The 22,911-nt window shown below is 34.5% G+C and overlaps 1 protein-coding gene across 2 annotated transcripts in view; it reads right to left on the bottom strand.

Annotated features, from left to right (window-relative positions):
- Positions 1-22,911, bottom strand: part of Dgki (diacylglycerol kinase iota) — a 404,075-nt gene that overhangs the window by 131,969 nt on the left and 249,195 nt on the right. For both annotated transcript variants that reach the window (XM_076860225.2, XM_076860226.2), the window contains exons 16-19: positions 21,884-21,939; positions 20,912-20,974; positions 17,515-17,588; positions 13,738-13,849 (exon numbers count right to left, since the gene is read on the bottom strand). In XM_076860225.2, the coding sequence (XP_076716340.2) occupies positions 13,738-13,849; positions 17,515-17,588; positions 20,912-20,974; positions 21,884-21,939 (305 nt within the window). The remainder of the gene's footprint in view (positions 1-13,737; positions 13,850-17,514; positions 17,589-20,911; positions 20,975-21,883; positions 21,940-22,911) is intronic.

Raw genomic sequence — 22,911 nt, 5'->3', positions numbered from 1 at the left:
TAGGGCATATGTGATTTTAAAAACACTGAATAGCAAAATTTATTTTTCATCTCTCAGAGTGGTCAAGGCTTAACATCCTATATAGTTATAGGTCCTGTTACGGTTTGGATGTGAGATATTCCCCAAAAGTTCACGTGTGAGACAATGCAAGAAAATTCAGAGGAGAAATGACTGGCTTATGAGGGTCTTAACCCAATCAGTGAATTATTCCCTTAGTGGGATTAATTGAGTGGTAACTAAAGGTGGGCATGGTGAAGCTGAAGGAGGCGGGTCATTGGAGTGTTCCTTTGGGGTTTACATTTTGTATCTGGCAAGCAAATTCTCTCTGTGCTTCCTAATCATCGTGTGAGCTGCTTTCCTCCACCACCTCTTCTGCCATAATGTCCCACCTCACCTTGAGCCCCAAGGAACAGAGCCTGCTATCTCTGGACTGAGACCACTAAAGCCCTGAGCTCTCAAACTTTTCCTCCCCTAAAATTGTACTGGTTGGGTCTTTTAGTCACAGCAGTGAAAAAGCTGACTAAAACAGCCACCAAGAGACACACACACCTATGATTTCCTAGAATGAGTTCTTTAGCAATAAGACGACACTGGTTTATTAAGAATGCAATTAACTATTGAACTTGGCATGTGCTACTCTTGTAACATTTCAAGTATTGCCTTTCTGGAGAGGAAGACTATGATAGTCCCTGAATAAGTGCATCTCTTGTCACTTAGTCCCCTACAGGATTTTTTTGGTCCAAGGTATGACTTGAGATTCTGTCTCTCCTCTCTGTACTCCTCTAGGTATTATTCTCCTCTTCTCCTCTCAAGCCTTCTGCTCGTCTACTCAAATCCTTACTCTACCTGCCATCAGATGGCACGGTGGGTAAGCCCTGTGTCATAAAGCAAGAGCAAGTCTTACCCCCCCCCCCATTCCTCATCTCTGCTGCCAGCCCTGCCCATCAATCAGCCTCATCCTGGATGAGGATGCTCAAGGCAGAAGTCAGCATCTGGCAAAGTAGACAACAGAGACCATCAACAGCACTAGATGCTGTTTGTCTTTTGAAGACCAAACCTGCAAACAAACCTCTTGCCAGACTAAACGAGAAAAACACTAATTTGAATTACTTTTAGAAAGACAAAAGATAGCTAAGGATATAACAGAGAATTTTTGAAAATCACGTGAGAATGTTATGAAGGCGATCAATTAGAAAACCCAGATAAGAAAATTTCAGGAAAAACTGTAATTTGAAAACTTTTGCATAACAAATACAAAAATTGAACAGATTAGAACCATTTTAAAACTTGAAAGAGCAAATATTATTCCTCACTTCACATATCATCACAATAAGATTCCCTCAAAAGGTATTTCTGGTATTTAATTTGAATGACATTGAATTTTTATATTAATTTGGTAAAATTAGGATCAGTAGTGTATTGAATTGTCCTATTGATGAATATGTCACAGCTTTCCACTTATTTTTCTCTTATATCCTTCAATAAAGTTCTAAAGTTTTCTATATAAAAGTTTCATGTATTTACTGATTTTGTTAATATCATAAATGACATATTTGTTGAGCTATTGCTAGATTGGTGGAAGACTATTGATTTCTTTTTAACAGAATAGGATATCAGCCATCTTTCTTATGACTTTTAATACTTTGTTGTGAATTTTCATAGAATTTATATGTATGGGATTATATCAGTGGAAATATTAGAAAGTTTGCAATTTTTTTCTTCTAATTTCATTTCTGTGACTTATTTTATTGGCCAAGCCCCCAATTTTATATTGAAAACTTTTTGAAGACAGACTGATCTTTTTAGAAGGAAGAATTCTACTACCAGCAGACTTCTTCAGACTCAAGCTTCAACATCAAGTCTTCCCAGGTCTCTAGCCTGCCTGCCCAACTAATCTCTCCAATCTTTCTTTCTTTCTGTCTCCACACATACACACATACATGCACTTGTGCACACAAGTTATTGGTTATTTCTCTGGAGAACCATAACTAATACACTTGTTAATGTATTCTATTATTAAATTTGAAGAACAAAAGTCCACAAGTAACAGAATAATTTGAAAAAAGAAAGAGCAATAGATAGTAAACTTTCCCTATTAGATACTGAAATATGCAATATTTTAAGATACACTAATTAAAATAATGGAAATGAATAGAAAGAACACAATAGACTCATAAGGGTAAGAATATGGAATTTGTTGATGAGGCATTACAGATTATTGAAGAAATGATGGCTAATTTAGCCAATGGTACTGGGAATATTTCATGCTACATAGAGAAAAACAAAATCAGTATTTTACATCATATACAAAGGAAGAATAAATAAAAATAAAAATACAAAAAGTAACAAGCTGAAAGAAAGAAGAAAACAAGTTTCTTTCCACCTGAAATAGTTTGGAATTCAAAAGTACTCCAAAAGCCTATGTTACAGACTTAATCCACAGGCCTTGACACTACTGGGAAGTCGTGGAACCTTTAAAAGGTAGAGGTTACCTGGAGAAAGTTAGATCATTAAAGACATGCCCTTGAAAGAAATACTGGGACCCCACCTGCTGTTCTTCTTCTCTTTTCCATTTATAGCCATAATGTGAGGATTTTCTCCATGATGTGCTGCTTACCACAGGATCAAATGCAATGGTGCAAGTGACCATGGACTGACATTTCCAAGACTATAAACCAAAATAAACTCTCTCTCTCTCTTTATAAGTTGATCATCTGAGGTATTTTGTCACAGTAGAGGAAAGCTAACACACCACCATTCTTTTTTTCAAGCAATGTCTCTAGCAGTGGCAGATTCTCCTTTGTGTTTTCATTTCCTGTGGGAAGCGCCCGGTGAGCTACTCGAGGGGTCTTTACTCAGTGGAGTAAAGAATGGAGACAGATTGTAGAGACTAACTACATAAGTTCATGGCAGACCAAAAAGAAAAAAAAGGAAGCCATAAAAGGAAACATTCAGTTTTATATCCATTAGTAAATTGTCCAATCATTCCTCCCAAACCTGTAATATCCTGAAATACTTAGAATAGTGATAGTATAAACAATATATCCAGGAACAATGGGATAAAATACATACATACAAATCTGAGAAGAAACATATCTAATTAATTTTTTAAATACAAGACTAGTGGTATTTACCTCTTATACTAAACTTACTTTTTTATGTTTTGTAAAGCAAGAAGTGGAAAACTAAATAAAACATATTCTTAAAGCACTACATACAAGATAGCAATGAAACATAATTTAGACTGCATTCAATGAATCATCTACTTGGCATATATAATCAATGGAACTAGACATGAAAAAAAAAGAAAATGTGATCCATAATGAAGAAGAAAAATGAAATTATCACAGGGTGGACTTCAGAGTAAATTGAACACTGAAGTAAAGAGGGCTGCTGCAGATGGAAAGATGTCAATGAAACTACTGATCTCAAAAGCAGACACAGAAATGTTTTATTTCATGAGCTGTGAGACAAAAATAAGCAAACTACAATACATGTATTTAGATACATAAGGAAAGGGAAAGGAAAACAGAGCAGAATGTACGTGGGAAAAAATTCCAAATGTGTTGGGGGAAAAAAATCAGTCTTCAAATCCAAGGAGATTAACCAATCTAAAATAGAGTAAATATAAAGAAAACCACTGTGATAGGCAGAATAATTCCCAATATAACAATAACAAAGATGCCTACATTCTAATTCCCAGAAATTATGAAAACCTTACACAAAAATGAGCCTTTTTTGAATACACTGAAGATGTGGAGATAGGAGATCATCCTGGATGAACTAAGTGGGCCTAGTAATATCTTAGAGGTCCTGATAGGGGATAGATGGGAAAAGAGAGTCAGTCAGAGAAGATGTGAGAATAAAATACAGAACCACAGGCCAGAGAATGAAGATGACTTCTAGAGGCTGCAGAAGACCAGGACATGGATTCACCCACAGGGTCTCCAGAAGATACAGCTCTACCAACAACCTGTTTTAGACTTATGAACTCCATAATTGAAAAATAGATTGATGCTGTCTTAAGCCACTGTTTGTGGTAATGTGTTTACAGAGATAATGGGAAAGTGATACAACCACAAAGAAGCTTCATAAAATCAAAAATAAAAAGACAATCTCAAAAATACAGGAAAAGGACTGGGCTGTGGCTCAGGGGTAGAGCATTTGCCTGGCACATGTGAGACACTGGGTTCGATCCTCAGTACACATAAAAATAAATAAACAAAATAAAGGTATTGTGTCCATCTATAACTAAAAATATTTTTTTAAAAAATAGGGGAAAAAAGAAAATATCATCAGGGGAATAAAGGTACAAATGATAGTTGACATTTTTTTCAAAAAAATACAGAGGAATGAAGAAAATGAAATAACATAATTAAAGTGCTAAAACAAGCAAATTAGCAAACAAACCTGTCAATTCAGAATTTTATCTCGATAAAATTAAAATTTTAAAACTGAGTGTCAAATAAGAGTATTTTCAAAAAGTAAAATTTGTAATTATTTGTTGACTTCATTTGAGAAATGCTGGGGGAGTTCTTTCAAACAATAACAAAATGGTGCTACATGAAAACTTGGGTTGACAGGAAGGAATGAAAAATTCTGGAAGTGGTAAATATATAGGTAACAAAGGGTTATCAATTTTCTTTCATCTCAAGTTCTTTAAAAGACAATCCACTGCTGAAAGCAAAAATATTAAATTGTGGGGTTTACTTATGGCATATAAAATAAAGTATATGAAAATAAGAGAGCAAAGTAAGTGGAAAAGTAAAATTATGAGAAAAAGATGGATAACAAATTACGTGTATTAGGAATAGAGGAGAGGATCCAATAGTCAGTAAAAGGATAATAACAGAACATTATAAATAACTTTATGTCCATGGACTCAATAAGAAGGTGAAATGAAAAATTTCCTAAATAATTTAACTGAATAAAATTGATTCTAGAAGAAATAGAGCTGGGCATGGTGTCTATAGTCCCAGCTACTTGGAAGACTGGCACAGGAGGTTCACAAGTTTGAAGCCAGTCTGAGCAACAGAGTAAGGCTCCTTTCTTTAAAAAGAGTGGTAGATGCAGTAGAATAGAAATTTGAATAATTCTGTACCTATCCTTTTCTCAAATGAACTTTAGAGCCAAATGATTCATTGCGAAATTCTATAAAAATATAAGAAAAAAAAATAAAACAAGTTTCCATAAGTTCTTTTAGACAAATAAAGAATGTGATTTCTTATTTCAATTCATGGAGCAAACAAAACTTGATATCAAAATTGAACAAATAAAATAAATCTATCAAGCAATATATTTTATAAACATAGTCACAAAAATGCCTAATAAAATATTAGCAAATTTTATCTAGCTAAATAAAAACTAATAATACATCAAGACTAAGAGTGTTTTAGCCCTGAAATGCATGGTTAATATAAGCCTTTTTAAAAATAAGAGGAATTTATGATTTAAACAACAGAAAGGAGAGAATTATATGTCGTTTTTGCAAGATGCAGAAAAGCATTTAATCAAATACACCAGACATTTGTGACAAAAAACTCTGAGGGAACTAGGAATATAATAGAAATATTTAAGGGAATAAAGAATGTTTACTTAAAAATAAGCCTATTAAATAACATATTTTATGAGGGAATATAGATGTTTCTCCCTCTAATCAAGAATAAGACAAATATGTTGATTCTTACCAAGTTTATTCACATCTTACTGAACATACTGGCCATCTCAAAAAGGCAAGAAAAAAAAAAATAAAAGGGATGTAAGAAAATGGTAAGACTGTCCTGACCCACAAACAACATGATTATAGGTACAGAAAAACCTAAGGAGTCTGCAAAAACTACCAGAACTAAAAAGGATTTAGAAAAGCTATAAGATAAGGTAAGTAAGTAAGTAAATAAATAAATAAATGCACATACATCAGTTTTCTACTTACCAGCAATAATAATTGTAAAACTTAAAATATCATTTAAAATTGCCTCAAAAGGCATAAAATATTTAGAAATTAACAGCTGTGCAAGAAACTGAAAACTACACTGAAGTTAAAAAAATTTGCTGAGAGAAGATAAAAATACCTAAATAAATAAAGAAATATATGTGTTCATAGAATGGAACAATCAACATTGCTAATATCCTAATTTTAAAAGTTTAGTGCAACCCCAATTCAAAATCCAAGAGATTTCCAGTAGATATTGACAAATTATAAAGTTTATCTGCAAATGCAGAGGAGCTAGAATAATCAAAATTCTCTTATAAGAACAAAGTGAAATGAATCATATTACCAGACTGAAGGTTAACTATAAAGCTAGAGTAATCAGGACAGAGTGGTATGGGCATACACAAGCCAGAAGGATACAAATTTCAGAAAAAGGTTCACACACAAAGGGCAAAGGCACCAAGTCAATTCTATAGAAAAGGAAAGTTCATTCAACAAATAGTGCAAAAAATACTAGATACATATATTTTTTGAATGCATAAATAGCTATCTTACATGATACATAAAAATTAATTTTAGGGCTGGAGTTGTAGCTCAGTGGTAGAGTACTTGCCTAGCACATGTGAGGCACTAGGTCTAATCCTCAGCACCACATAAAAATAAATAAAATAAAGGTATCGTGTCTGTGTACAACTAAAAAAAAATTTAAAAAATATTTTAAATGAAATCCCTTATACATAAAAGCTAAAACAATAAATCTTCAGGAAGAAAATATAGAATGCCTTCCTGATCTTTCTTGGAATAATCAAATTTAAGATGCATATTAAGGCTAGGGCTGGGGCTCAGCGGCAAAGCACTTGCCTAGCATGTGTGAGGCATTGGGTTCAATCTTCAGCACCACATAAAAATAAACAAATAAAATAAAGGCATTCTGTCCATCTACAACTCAAAAAAAAATTAAAAGATGCATATAAGAATCTTTAATGCAAGTTAAGCCTACTTCATAAAACTGGAATTCATAAAAAATGTTTTAAATGTGTGCTCATCAAAAGAAACAATAAAAATAAAAAGTACAAACTGAGAATACATTTGCAATAAATAAGTCTGTCAAAAGACCTGTGTCCACAATATGTTTCTGGCAACTGAAAGATAAACAGCCCATTAACATATACAAAGACACAAAGATTGTTATTTTTAAAAAAGACATAAGAGGTAACAATAAAGATAGATTTGTCCTTACTCTTATTTTTTTTTTAATTTAGGACATAACTATTTGCTCCCAAGTTTTAATAACTTTATAAAACACAATTTTTTGGGGGGGATGGAATCTTACTTTCTCCCCTCATTCTGTTTTGTCAAGTGCTCTGTCATGACAGCATTTGTATCTCTTCTAGTAACACTTTTTCAGCACCTAGAGGACATTTCATTTAAGTCACTTCTCATCCAAGTACATTGCTATTATACTCTGTACACTGTGAACAATATAGAATTTCTAAAAAGAAGTTTTAAAATTCTTACCAATAGGATTTTTAAATGTTTAAGTCATCGAATCAGTAATCTCACTCCTGGAGATTTATCATAAGAAAATAATCTGAAATGTGTACAGACTTTTACAAACCAAATAATTATGTTAATTACAGTATTATTTATGACAACAAACATTCAGACCTTAAAAGTTTCATAAAATAATTTTTCATAAAGGGACAATTATTATATGTAGTGGTATACATTTATACAATGAACTGGTGGGTATGTGACTATTTCTTTTTTTTACTTATGATAATATAATTTCATGTATATTTTAAGACATAAAAATAAAGACATTGGAAGAAAATATATCAAAATATAGTCACTTATGAATCATATGATTGTGACTCATATATTTACTTCAATCCAAACACTAATGTGATTATCAAAATAAGCAAATATTTAATGTTACATTTTCTTTTCTAAAAAATATAAAATATTATATGACATGGTAAATATAAAACTTCAACCCTGGGAATTTCCCCATGTAATTTTTTTTCTCACTGAAGAACTTTTTCCTTTCCTAATTCATAAATATAAAAGAACTTATACATTTTAATTTCAATTAACAAAAAGATCAATGTGCTTTCTTTAAAGTTTATAAGACTGAAATCTTGGATTTCATACTGAATAGCAAATTAGGCTCCCACTTCCTCAATCTGAATAATGCTTTGAACTGTCTTGAACAGTTTTAAATTACTTAGAAACAGACTTAACATGAAAGGACCTTCACAACTATAATGGCAGAAAATTGTGGCAGAAATAAATACAAATTACAATGCCTGATTATGGCCTGTGTAAAATCCATAAAGGTAATCAGGAGACCCAGTACACAGTGAAGAATCATCTTAATTAGTAGGAATGCATTTCAACCAATATAGTGAATTGAAGACTTCTGCTTTGAAGTTTGCAATTACAAGATAAAGAGTCTAAAAGAAATAGTCTTTTTAAAAAAATTCTATTCCAGTAACTCTATTTTAAATCTGTCTCCAAGAGCCACTCTGAATTTTCTGTTCTTTGGAATTTACTTAAGTTATAAGCAATCTACAAAAATATTAATTGTTTATTCCATTAGCTTGAAAGTACATAGTCTCTAATGACTTCAGACATGTCGATTTCTAAGAAAAATAATTTGCTTCTAAAAGCGTTGACCTACTAGTTATGTTTTTAAATTATATGGCAACTATTTTAAATACACAAAAATATGCACACACAACTCAAATAACTTCATTCTTCTGTTTATATAATCATCTTAAACAGATGCTTGAGTTTTCACATAATTTTCGTTCTTTGAAATATAATCAATATGATAGTTTTAAGAAATGCAGAATTGAATGACTAAAAATAAGCCCTTTCCATACTGAATGAAAGCAATGACGGACATGGGTGTGAAAATAGAGAAGTAGGTTCCAACAGAGAGTACTGGGTGCTAAAAACCAGACGTCTTAACCTACATCTCACTCCGTTGTTCTGCAGTAGGATTTCCTATTTTGGAAGCGATTAGGAATCACTAGAATTGGCGATTTTATCACACATTGATGATAGCTGGCATGCATGCATTTCATTATTCATATTGCATAAGGAGAATTTAATCGGCATGATTTTGGTATTCCATTTCCTGTTCAAGAACTCCCATCTACTATTATTTTTCTCTTTTACCTACAAATGATAGGATGGAATAAAGTAGGATGTGACAGGCCCCTAAAACGTCTCTGCAACCTAGAGAGGTCTCCTGAGCTCTAAATATATACTTCCAGTTGCCTGTTTTTACATTCCCTTAGATATCTTCCAGGAATTACAAATTTAAAATATGTAAAACTGAGTCCATTGCTTTAGCAATATTCTCTTTTCTATTCTCTACATCATTTAAGGCAGTCATTCTTCACCTGGTTGCCTAAGGTCCCAGAGTTCATTTACCCATCTCCTCCTTTACCCTTCACCATGAGTCACTATGTCCAAGTGACGGAAACTCACCCTCCGTCTTCCTTGCCACTTTCTTGCTTCTGGCTTCCAGGTCTCCTCGCTTCTTCACCTGGACATGGCACCAATGTGTTGATTTGTCCTTCAGCCTCTAGTGGTGGAGTCTGGTCGCCTCCTCCACCAACACATAGGCAATCTTTCTAAAGCACAAGTCTGCTCCTGTCACCCCACTCCCTCGGCCTGTCCATCAACAGCTCAGTGGGCTGTTTCTGCCCTTTCTCCATACGTCTGTCTTTACTCACTATATGTATAGGGTTGCTCAAAGGCACTGCCATTGGCTCTTTAGGATATCTGTCCTCAGGCTAGTTCCTCTGATGGGAACACCATGGTGCCACATCACACCTCAATTCCTTCCTCCTCTGTGAAGCCATTACTGATCACCCCATCTCTCTTTCCTATTATTACTCATGCTTTACTTCCAGGATTTAGTACATCAGACTGTGATGACATTTTTACTTCTTGGGTCTCCCTCCATAACAGTAAGCTGTGAGCATCCCAAGGACAATGCCTTTCCTAAGCCCATTTCTCAACCATTTTACCTAGCAGCATGTCATCCATGGATTTAGTATTTGTGGATTCCATAAATACTTATAAATGACACTGAGTGAATGAAAGCAGAGATATTTAAGTTGAATTTTTACAATTCCTATTAATTGGAGACCATCAGTGTTGCCCAGATTTCCCACACATTGCATGTCCTTTTTATGACCCAGCCTCAAAAATTACATAGCACAGCCTCCACTGTACTTGACCCCTCAAGGTACTCACAAGCCCAACCAGACTCATGGGGAGGACACATGGAGCCTAATTCTTGATGGATGTGTCCAAACATTCAATGCTGTTTTAAATCAAATCACCATCAGAGGATGCTACAGAACCAACTCATTATTTTGAAAATATAGAAAGAAAAAAACATCTCTTATCCTGCCTTTCCTATGTAAGCATATATCTAAGTGATCAAATAGCAGGTGAAGAGAGACCTCTCTTTAAAGAAACATTCCAATGAATTAGAATGTCACTCTTTTAAAATCCCTAATGATTGTTGTATCCAGACAATGACTATCAATATCTGCTAACATTAAAAAAGAGAGGAGAGACACAACTACTTATTATACATCCGCTTTGGAAGAAGAAAACACTCCCACAAAGAGATTTTCTGGAAAATATAAATGATGTCCCTAGAACCTCCTATAGGCCGAGCACCCCTTATCCAAAATGCTTGGGACCAGACATGTTTCAGATTTCATATGTTTTTGGATTGGGGAATATTTGCATAGTCTTTACCAGTGGAGCATCTCTAATCTGAAAATCCAAAGTGCTCTGAAATCTAAAAGCACTCAGTAAGTGTCAGATTTTGAATTTTTGGATTAGGGAAAGCTTAACCTATACCAGTTTACAGGAAAATGTATCCAGAGCCAACTATCAATTTACTGAAACTGGAGAAGAAAGAACAGCATGTTAACTGAGACTTCAGGGATGATATTAATGAAATTCAGACTCGGAAATTTTACCAAACAAAATGATCAGGTTTTACCAAACAAATGACAAATTCTACAAATTTTACCAAACAAATGACCAGGTTTTGTCAACAAACCAAAAAGGGAAAAAATAAGAGTTGGAAAATAATCTATATAGGTTTGAAAATCTTATCAATCAAACAGAATGTGTAAACTATTTTTGGATCCTGATTTAGAGAGAGAGAGTGTAAGAAAACTAATGGCATTTCAGAAACAACTAGAAATTTGAGCACTAAGTAGATATATAGTGATATTCAACAATTTATTTTAGATAAAATAACATTATTGAGGGCTTTTTTAAATAAAGGAAAGTCTTTCTGGTAAAATAACATAACATCTGGAATTGGTTTCAAAATAGAATAAGGGTAAAAGTCAGAGATAGGGAAAAGTATCATTGTCTATGAGTTGATTAGTATAAAAGCCAAGTAGTGGCACTTGGGGGTCCTTTATATAACTTTTTCTATTTTTATATTAAAATCTTCCCATTAAAATATATATATTTTAAAAAAGTTTATTAACTCCCAGTTACACTTAATAAAGTAAAAACTCCTTGGTAAATTCTTTATGCACCCTAGGATCTGGCCCTTGTACTTCTCCAGCACCACCTGACCCACGCTCACTTTCTCCCTACCATTATACTACATAAAGCTACTTACTTCTAGTTCCCACACAGAATATAATTTCTTATACTTGCAAGTGTTTGTAAATTTCCCTTTTTCCAGAATGCCAAGTTCCATTCTCCTCCTGGTAAAATTCATTCCACTGATCATATTTCCACATTGCCAACTATAGGTATCTGGCTCTCTGCTGAGTCCCCGCAAAGCAGAACTGCAGTGATGGATGCCCATCATTGGCCTCTCCCAGCTGTCTCTGCAGCCCTCCCTACCCTCCTTTCTGTCTTATGAAGCTGATCTATTTGGACTGTATTGGTGGCCTCTGTATCCTCTGGCTCCTGGTCAGGCTTCTCCAGAGGGAGCCACCTGCATAAGGTCCAGAGGACAAGGAAACCATATGTGTGCTCTTCTCTGCCTGGTAGGCACAAGTTGGCAGCTTCCTCTGCCAATATCACATCTATCAAGGGACCCCTTCCAAGTACTTCTCTTTCTATTTTGGGTGACCATTTCTTTGTCCTTCGTCCTTCAGCTGAGGAATTGTCGCTTCCTATAAACTTAGTGCACTATGAATAAAGAGTCCCTCTGTTCAACTCTCCTCTAATAACTCAGTTTCTATCTGCCCATCTCTCCTGCTCAGACACTTATTAAACATTTGTAAACAAACAACCCCAAAAAAGACTACATGAAGAAATACAGACATAGACTGAGAAGCTGTAGAAGGTGAAGAGTCAAGAAACACTTTAAAGGGAGAGGAAGAACAAGGGAACGTTGGAACCTCTGCTTGACTGGTAAGCTACGTGGGCTAGAAAGCAAAGATGGACGTGGGGAAAGCTGGAGAATCAGAGAGAACCTTGATGTCAAAGACAGGGAAAGGATTTAAATTTTGACCCTAAGGGCAAAAGGAAAATATCTGGTAATCCTTGTGCTCTCCTAGAGTTATACAAGGGACATCATTTCTGACAATTCTTGACAGCCTTCTACCTCACGGCCAGGACCAGGAAGCTCTGGCACATGGTAACCATTCAATAAATCTCCACTGGATCAGTGAATGAGTGAACACACATGGACAGTTTGGGTCTTTTCCCCTATGTACCAGCATAGTTTGGTCACCTCCAATAATACTTCCTTGCACACATCCTGTCTGAACTTAATCCTGTTTTTTCTTTGATGCATCTTCCTTGTAATCACCATGCAAAGCACTGGTGACAAACAGCAGCATATGAGCTATGACCCTAAAAAGTAGGTCCATCTCAGTCTTTCATACCTTAACACCCTATTTCAGTCTAGAGATGGCAAGTTGAACAAGGAACGTCACTCAAGTGATGGAGATTCTTGCCATGACCATTGTAGGTCATTCTGTTAGGCTTCACTGTTGGAGATGATTGAGGAAGTCATTTGAAATTCACAAGAGGATTGAAAAGAGATCCATTTGCTTGATTTTGAATGAGAAGTACAACCTCCTTGCTCTTGTGCACAAGGTTTAATTAACCAAGTACTAACCAAAGATTTCAAGTAGAGGCTTTATCTTGATTTGTTTTTTTCTGATAACATAGATTATGCTATTATTTTACACAAGATAAAATAATAGCATAATTTTAATTGGTTCCCTCATTTAAGAACAAAGAGGAATGCATAGATAAAACCTATTTGAAAACATACTTTTATTACAAATTTACCATTTACTACAAGCAAACAGTATTGAAAAAATCAAGGGATCTCAATACTGTAGCAAGTGAATATTTACTAAAGTCACGATAATGATGTCTTTCTATATGTAAATATTTTGTGATAATGGATATGCCCATCTCATGCATAAATAAGTAAGCAAGATGAAGTTGAACACAAATAACCAATTGAATTTTTACTTAAATATTCTAGTACTCAGTTATCCAAAAAGTACTAAATGCTATGGTTTTTACATCAGTGCTGGGATATTTCTGTGGGATATTGCTTTTTAATTAGCATGAGAACTTTTTATTCTGGTAGAAAATTAAGAAAATATGAAATGATACTAATTTAATTTTTTTTTGAAATTCAATCACATGTTCATGAGTTTTCACTTTTTTCATGTTTTTCCTAAGCAGCTTTATACTGTATAAGGACTATAAATTGATAAACTCTATGATTTAAATGCATTTTGTTTCAACAAAATAGTTGTACTGCTCACCAAAGAGGCCATGGTGAATCCAATGACTTCAATATAGCCATCATCATGACGCTGAGGCTCAAAGTCATGGTGGTCTCCCGGGTTTCCCCAGGGCATTGTGCCAGCACAATATCTGCAGGATAAGGGGAAAAATAGAAATAAATAGACTCTATTCAGCTCATGATTCTATCATTAGAGATCAACTGGCAGTTAAAATAATGAATACATATATCAAGACCTCACATAAACTCCATAAAAAAATATGTGCTAATTGTACTTATGTGCACAAGGTTTAATTAACCAAGTACTAACCATTTTAACTCAAATCTAAGTTACTTATTTACAGTTAGAACCAATGCTCATTAAGTATAAGAACAGTTTTCTGCTCTTGGTATATACCTTTCAAATGAAAAGAAAATGAATTTATCATCTCCAAGGTACGATCCTGCAAAAATGGCCATAATTTTGCAACAAAAGCAACCTGTGGTATCCAAATTTCCCCTAACTCATTATTTATCAACATTTCTCACTTTAGGATTATGTCTGTTTCTATGCTCTCCTATGAATTCTCTTTAGGTGGTTTCAGAATTGGTGTTAAGGGAAGACACACACATACTAGTTTAAGAGACAGGGAATGAAGCTGGGTAGCATTCACCACAATATGCATGATTTTAAGATAGGAAAGGCCTATGAGAGAAGAAAAGACAACTGAAGAAGAAAGTAGGGGAAAGGGAATGGGGGAAAGACAAAATCAGAATGGGAAGGGGAAATAAAGACAATTAGAAAAGTAAAGGAAAGAGAATATAAAAGGTCCAAGAAAGAGGAGTATAGGGATAAAAAAGGAGAAGAGAAGAAGAAAAAAATACAGAATGCTACTAGCCAATGTTTCCTGAGAATCTAGGCCATCTACAGAACTAAGCTAAAGATATCTCTGGAATGAGACTGCAACTGACTATACAGAGCACTGCCAAGAATAATCAGGAGACTACGATGTGTTTTCACAGATATAAATTTACATAGAACTCTCATTTTAATTAAATTCAGTCTCAGTAAACTTTATCTGCAGATTGTGTGTCTGAGTTGGTTAGTGGGTAGGTAACAAAGGGTTAGAGATCCATGCCTTCCAAAATCTTGGCTTGGAAGCCCAGAATCATATTTGATGTTGCTGAGGTAATGTGCTTATTTTGAGACTAGTTACTCTTAAATATTCCTTTCTTCTGAGGTATATAATAGTACCAAAGATAATTGACATCCTGGCTAGAAAATGCTTCTCTAATTGATTCTATTTTTTCAAAGCAATCGCCTGGCAATGAAATCCACACATGAATCAGGCTGGATGGTTTCCTAATAGCTTTTGGGAAACTGAGAACAAAAATTTATTCACTTCTATCACTCCTGGAGGAGGCAGAGTAGGGGTAGGAGGGTAGTAATTGAGAACTAAGCAAAAATGTTCCAATCAAAAGGGGTTTGGGGTCTGTTAAGGCTGGATGAGTCTAGACTAAGAACACCATTGACACACAAAACCACCTACCACAGAGAACACTAGATAAACCAGGTAGGAGAATGAAATTATCATCTGAAAACCTTTCCTGAGCAATTAAGACAACTGATATTCTTCTACAAATGGCTATCCAGTTTTCCCAGCATCACTCATTTAAAAAGCTATCTTTTCTCCACCTTATGCTTTTGGCACCTTTGTCAAAGATGAGATGACTCTTGTCTGTGTGGGTCTGTCTCTGTGTCTTCTCCACTATCTATTCCCTGGGTCTCATGCCTGTTTTTGGCCAGTACCATTCTGGTTTTGTTACTATAGCTTTGTAGTATAATCTGAGTTTGGGTACTATGATCCGTTAGCCTTGTTATTATTGCTCAGGATTGCTTTGTCTATTCTGGGCCTTTTATTCTTCCATATGAACTTTAGAACTATTTTTTTCTAGTCTGTGAATTGGAATTTTGATGCAGATTATATGGGTACTTTTGGTAATATGGCCATTTTTGACAATTTTAATTCTGCCTATCTAAGAACGTGGAAGTCCTTTTCATCTTCTAATGTCTTCTTCAACTTATTTCTTCAGTATTCTATAACTTTCACTGTACAGATCTTTCACATCCTCGGTTAGATTTATTCCTGGGTCTGTTTTTAGGCTATGGTGAATGAAATTGATTTCTGATTCCTTTTCTTTGGGGTTAATTATTGGTGCATAGAAAAGCCATGGAGTTTGAATGCTGCTCTTGTATCCTGCTATTTTACCAAATTTATCAGCCCTAGATGTTTTCCTGAGGAGTGTTGGAGTCTTCCAAGAAGGGAAATAGACCCCTATCTATCAACCTGAACAAAAGTCAACACAAAGTGAATGAAAAACCATAGAATTAGACAGAAATTGTGCAGCTGATGGAAGAAAAGATAGGTTCAGCACACCAACATATAAGCACAGACACCAGCTCCCTTAATACGACTGCTGAAGCCAAAGAAATAAAACCAAGAATCAACAAGGGGAATGGCATTAAATTAAAAAGCTATTTATATCAAAGGAAATATGAGTGTGAAAAACACATATAGAATGGGAAGAAATCATTGCAGGTTGCTCTTCGGACAAAGGTTTAATATACAGAATATATTAAAAAACTAAAAAAACCACCAAAAAAAACCCCAACAACAAATAACCCAATCAGTAAATAGGTAAATGCACTAAAGTAACATTTCTCAAAAGAAAAAATGCATGTGGACAATAAATATTTTTTAAAAAAACATGTTCAACATCATTAGCAATCAGAGAAATGCAAATCTAAACTACAATGAGATTTCATCTCACTCCAGTTAGAATGTCAAGCATATTATTTATATATAAAGGGACACTTATATATTGTTGGTGGGATTGCAAAAACCACTATGGAAGTCAGTATTAAAACTCCTCAAAAGACTAAGAATGGAATCACCATATGACCATTATTCTGCTCTTCAGAATTTATCCAGAAGAACAAATTAGAACATTATAGTCAAACATGCATTCCAATGTTTATAGCAGCAAAATTCACAATAGTCAAGTTCTGGAAATAGCCTAGGTATCAGTCAATAGATGAATGAATAAAGAAAATTTGGTATACACACACAATGGAGCCATAAAAAATAATGAAATTATGTTGTTTACTAATAAATGAATAGAATTGAACAACATCAGTTAAGTAAAATAAGTCAGGGTCAGAAAGTGGAGAGTAAACTGTTTTCTCTCATATGCAGAAGCTAGAGAGAAAAAAGAATAAATGTAAGGAAATCTCAGAAAATAGAAGAAAGATCAGCAGAGTAAGGGATTGGGAGGGAAGGAGGACAGGAGGGAACGGGGAAGAACTAGAGAATAAAATCAACAAAATTATGCTATTTGCTTGTATGAATATACTACATGAATTCCATGTTTATGAATAATTATAATGTACCTATATATATATGTATGTATGTGTGTGTGTATATATATATATATATATATATATATATATATATATATACACACACGTATATGTAAATAAACATGAGGAAGAGGAAAGGAAAGGAAACAGGGAGGGTGGGGGAAGGAAGGGAGAGAAAAGGGTCAGTATGAAGAATTAATTGAAGCAAATTATGCTATGTATATGTAGGAATAAGTCACAGTGAACCACACTGTTATGTATGATTGTAATACACTAATAAAAACATAAAAATAACTGATTTTATTGGTAATACCTAAAATGTCTCTGTTATGAAAACAGGTATACATCAAGTCAAAGTTCATGTCAAACCAAGGATATAATATAAACAGAGCTTACCTGGGTATATTTAAAAATACTATACACTGGAACTTCAGTTCCTGAATCTTTGGGGTGAGATCTGTTCCATCACACTGCAACAATGAAAACAGAAAAAGTAAGGGTTTGAAGCAGTCATAAGTTTAAGAAAATTATCAAGATAACTGGGTTGACAACAATAGGCACCATGATCTTATTCCCCTTGTCTCTAATTCTGCTAAACTGGATGGCCAGTTACTATGATTGAAAATTTATGCTTTTTTATAGTTTAACGAGACCCAGAGTACAGAGCTGAATTTCGTTTTGATTTAATATAAAACAAATCTGACATTTTACAAAAAAATAAACTGTGTCTTTTTTCATAATCACAGTAAATACCGTCCTTCTTAACCTTGGGTTATTTATTATTAGATACTTATATATAGAGAATCAACAATGAAAGACTTACCAGAATGAAAGGAGTGAAGCTTTAAATGAAGGCAGTAGCATTAACTACCACAACCAGCTGATTCAAACAAGTTATTTGTTTTCTTTGAGATAATTTTTATGTTTAAAAGGTTAAATGTAACATTTTGAACACTTTTTAAAATATATGCATATTCAAGTTTTTAAAAAGGTATAAGTGAGAATAAGCTCCAACAGGCCATCTGATCCTTGCCACAGGGAAGTCAGTATTTTGAATGAAATAATTAATAACTCTCATGAATGTGAAATGAGTATGGGAATACTAGACCAAGAAAACATAAAACAGTAACAAGTGATTACTTTTTTACAAATTTAATCTGTACAGAAGTGGACTGGACTTCTGAGAAGAAACTGCTTTTCTGTTGATTGACATGACTCTGGTCTCGAAGGCCAGGCCAGCCTTGCTTAGCGCCTGTGTGCTTCCCTGATCTGTCAGTGCTTTCCCCAAAGAGGAACATCCTCTGACCAATCAAAGGAGACCCTTCCATTTGCCTTTCTCATTTCCCACTCCTGACAAAGATCAAAAGACAAAAACTCCAGTCAGGGCTATAGACTCCTCAGTGGTCAGAGTCACAAAGTCTGCTTTTCTATTTGCTTTATTCATAGCTTCATCCCAGAATTTCCTCGTTATTTTTTTCTTTTGGGAAGAGGAGTAAAGCATTTCCAAAGTCCCTGATAATTTTTGAGGAGTTCTTTAGGCAAAGTTTTAAACTAAGTAGTAATGATTTTGATAACAGTCAAGGTTATTGTCTAAGCAATTGGAACTTTTCCTGGCTGTTCTTATACAGCCTAATTTCCATGAGCATGCTCGAAAATAGCTTCCAAGAAAGCTTATAGACTTAAATAAATGAAATGTTTTCAAATGTAATTTAGATAGGAATCAAATTCTAGATGGTGATCAAAGGTGGTTTTAGAAAACTCTCAACTACTAAGCAAACATAAAGCCTCCCGCTTTAAGGACTTGAAAAGAGTGTGTAGATGACTATACTAAAACACTGACTGCTCTCTGTGGCAAAGAAAAGGCGGTCTATGGTGTACACATCTGATCATTCTAGCTCACCTTCCATCCTTTCCATCTCACGGTCAAAACATGCAGTAATATCACTGCAGAGGTATCCTATGTCACACAACAGTGGTCAAACATTTTTTTTTTAAGAGACATCTTATTATGCCTGTTTCACAGGCAGGAAAAGCAAGGTGTTTCAAAGGTTCAATGACAGAATCAAAGTCATATACCTAGGAAAGGCAAACCTAAAACTGAATCCCAAATCCCCACACTTTGTTTCTAATATTTTTTCCTCCTCCTAAAAGTACATAAGATTACAAAGCTATTCCACCTGGAATATTACATGTATTGGCTGATTCTACATTTTTTCCCAGTGATTTGCTGCTATTTTGGCCTCTCTGCAAGCTCATTTTAATCCTTGTTATGTAGCTGCCCATGTATGAAGCAATCATTAAGAGGACTGCCAGAGAGAGAGAGAGAGAGAGAGAGACTCTCTGGTGATTAGGAAAATATGCAGAGATTGGTTTCAGTCCTCTCTCCTGAGCATTTTACTGACATTCAATGTGTCCACTGCCCACCTATGATCGAAAATTTATGCCCAGCACTCACTAGCTCTCTTGGCAGGCACTGTCAATGTTCCTCTAAATGCAAAAAATACTGGAAGGGTAGTGATGGTCAGTTTTGGCTGGGTGGCAGGCAGAAGAAGAAATGGGCAGTTTGATATAATGCTGCTGGTACTTAACTTTATTAACCATAGTTTTATCAAAATAAAGATCTTCATAGTACAATGGACTTGTGTATTTCTTCCATCTAGTTTTAAGAAAGAAATATTTGAATTATCAAGATTCTCCATCACTGACAGACACTTCTCATATGAGAGCCAAAACACATGCAAGTGATGCCAAGGTTTGTTAATACCAGAGTGATGGGCTTTGTTTCCCGTTAAACTGATTTAGGAGATTCATGTGTCATATGTGCTTTACTGATGATTACAGATTTTCATTTGTATCTTCTCATGCTCCTCTGTATTCCTCTATATCCTTAATAGCTTAGTATCATCTTTTTCTCTATTTTTGTGCTTATATTTTTCCAGTTTCTCTGATCACATATTCCTCACCTATGCCATGATAAATCCAAGCCTTACTGTGTCACTACACATCCTTCCCCATTTCTATATTTTTCTCCTTCGATCTTTTCTTCATTTATGTATGCAACTACACACAACAAAGATTCATCCATCCATTTACTTAACTTGGTTCCTATAAGAAACATTTTGTCTTTCTTAACTAATTTTAAGCTGTTTTAAAATGCAGCACCTAGAGAAAGGTAAATTTATCTCTCCTTTTCCTCCAAGTAGTAGATATCTTAAGCCTGGGGCAGAGAAAAAGAAATAAAATGAAAATTCCATTCAGCGGTGAGGAACCTGACCAGCCTAATGGGTAAGTCAGCACAAAATAATAAATTCAGGGAAGGCCCTGTTCTAAAATGGAGTCCTCTCAGATAGTCCTAGAATAAGGACATTTGTTTGGTGAGCTTTTGTTTACACTTCATGAGCCAGATAACATCATTTCTTTGATGAAGGTCTTCCTGATGCCATAATATTCAAGGTTACTATTTTTCCCCTTGTGATACCACCATCTTGTACATATGTTGAATAACTTTATTACATTATGCTCCAATGATTTAAGTGGCTTTCTCTATAACTGGACTGTGAATTTCTTCAGAAATGAAACTAGTTTTTATATTCATCTTCATTCCAGCAACTAAGCCAGTGCCCAAGACATGATAAGTATTCATAAATACAGCTTGAGTGAACCACACTAAGTGATCTCTAAATCACACATAGTCTAAGAGATTAATCCACACAGACACTGTTATTTAGAAGTTGTTTCTTGTGACATTCATATTCACAGGCAAAAAAAATGAACTGACATATTCAATACTTACGACAACTTTAACATGTTTGGATAGATCTCTAGAACTTCTCTGTAGGAAATCAGAAAAAGCTGCCTATACATCAGAAGGGGAAAAACAAAAAAACTTAGTTACATAGTTTTTCCATATCCCACTTCATATTATAGACAGTTCCCAATGATTCCAAATTATACAAAAATATATAACAAGTTCTCCTTTTGCTGAATCCACAGTAAAGCAGGAAAATGATTATCAAGTTGAAATATTTATTTTTGTTTTCAAACTATAATCTCTAGTAAAATTTAAGACTACAGAAAGAGGGTGAAAAACTGGATAATTCCAAGGGTCAGTGTGAAGATGACTTTGGCTGTCCTCCCTGACTGTCCTACTGGTCTGTTAGATGCTAAAATAATCTTTAGCATTGCCACTGAGGATGCCCTGCTTTACCTCTTTTATTTTGACTCCCTCTATGCAGTGGAATAAACTGTACTTTCTTAATTAATATTTTGGATGACTTTTTCCTGAGGAGGAAAAGAAGGGTTTTCCTTTAATTTCATATCTGCTTCCATGAAATTCTTCCCATGTTCTGTCAATTTGTCAGTTTCTCATCCAAACATCAATGTGTACATGTAAAAATGACATTCTAATCTAAGACTCTTTATACATTTTTCAGTCTGTTGATACAGTTTTCCAACTACCTGTCTGATTTCCCCACTCCTTACATTGGTTTTGATGTTTTCCATATGCCTCCCTGAATATCACCTACTCTTATACAGCATGAAGCCTTGCATCTTTAAAATTCAGAGATGATAAATATCAACTCCCTTTCTGACAACAAACTTAAAAAACACACCATTACTTTCATTCTTAAATGAAGACATTAAATAGTAATTATATAGAGACAGATAAAAATGCCTGAGATATGTTATAATTTTTAATATAGTTAGTGTCATTGAATTAATATTAAATAATATATAATGATTATAAAATGAAATATGTACTTACCCCTGCATAAAACATTTTATTTCGAAAACGACTATTGAATTTCTCTGGATTTGCCTCTGTGAAAGAGGAGAGGTAGTTTTGTTATAGGCATCTCATTAGAGATTAGCAGTTTTACCCCCAGACCTACCTATGATCTACAGGGCCAAAAGATCCTTGAGCAGTTTCGGGTTTTTTTGTTTGTTTGTTTGTTTGTTTTTGTTTTTGTTTTTTTAATCATCTTTCCCTAGGCTTTAGGGAAATATATGGCCCAGTGCTACAAAAGTTTAGCTCCAAACTGGCAACATCAGAGCAAATTGGCAGCTTGTTATAAATGCAAATCATTAGTTCCTACCTAAACCTACTAAATTAGAATGTCTGCATGCAGAGACTAGGAATGGTGGTGAGTCTCATGAATATTAAAGCTTGCGACACTCTGGACTCTTCCAAATAGCAGGTTGGCAGGAATTTGGGGCAGAGATGATAGGGAAAGATGATAGGAGGTAAAGAGGTGATTATTTTCATTGACTTCTACAGGACATGGCTTCCATAAACTATATACACAACTTCCAAATGTAATCAAATATGGAGAATTTAGATAAAAATTAATGGAGAGTTTGCTTTTATAAAATTTCCGCACTACCATCTGTTCTTGCTTGTCACAAGCCTTGGAAAATTATTTGTTTTGATGGAGAATACATACACACACACACACACACACACACACACACACACAGATGGTCTACTAAATGGACTTGGCTTATTACAGCAAAGGCCCTGACTAAAAATGATTTTAATTTGGATTTTGCCTCTGTATGCTATAAAGTTTGAAGACCCCAAAAGATGAAACAAAAATGTGTATCAGAATTTTCATGTGAATTCAAGGGATTATAAAATCCCCAAATTAACTATAATTTTCCTCAAATGTTTTTCTCCAATAAAGTTTTAAGACATTCTAAAAGAAACTACTACCCACATTCGGTCTTCTACTATTTTATCCCAGACATCCACCATTTCCTTCTTAGTCTAGGTCTTTCTCCCAGTCATTTCTC

Source organism: Callospermophilus lateralis, chromosome 1, assembly GCF_048772815.1.
Source record: "Callospermophilus lateralis isolate mCalLat2 chromosome 1, mCalLat2.hap1, whole genome shotgun sequence".
Classification (NCBI taxonomy): domain Eukaryota; kingdom Metazoa; phylum Chordata; class Mammalia; order Rodentia; family Sciuridae; genus Callospermophilus; species Callospermophilus lateralis.
The sequence above is the reverse complement of the archived record's forward strand: the minus strand, read 5'-3'. Positions and strand labels throughout refer to the sequence as shown.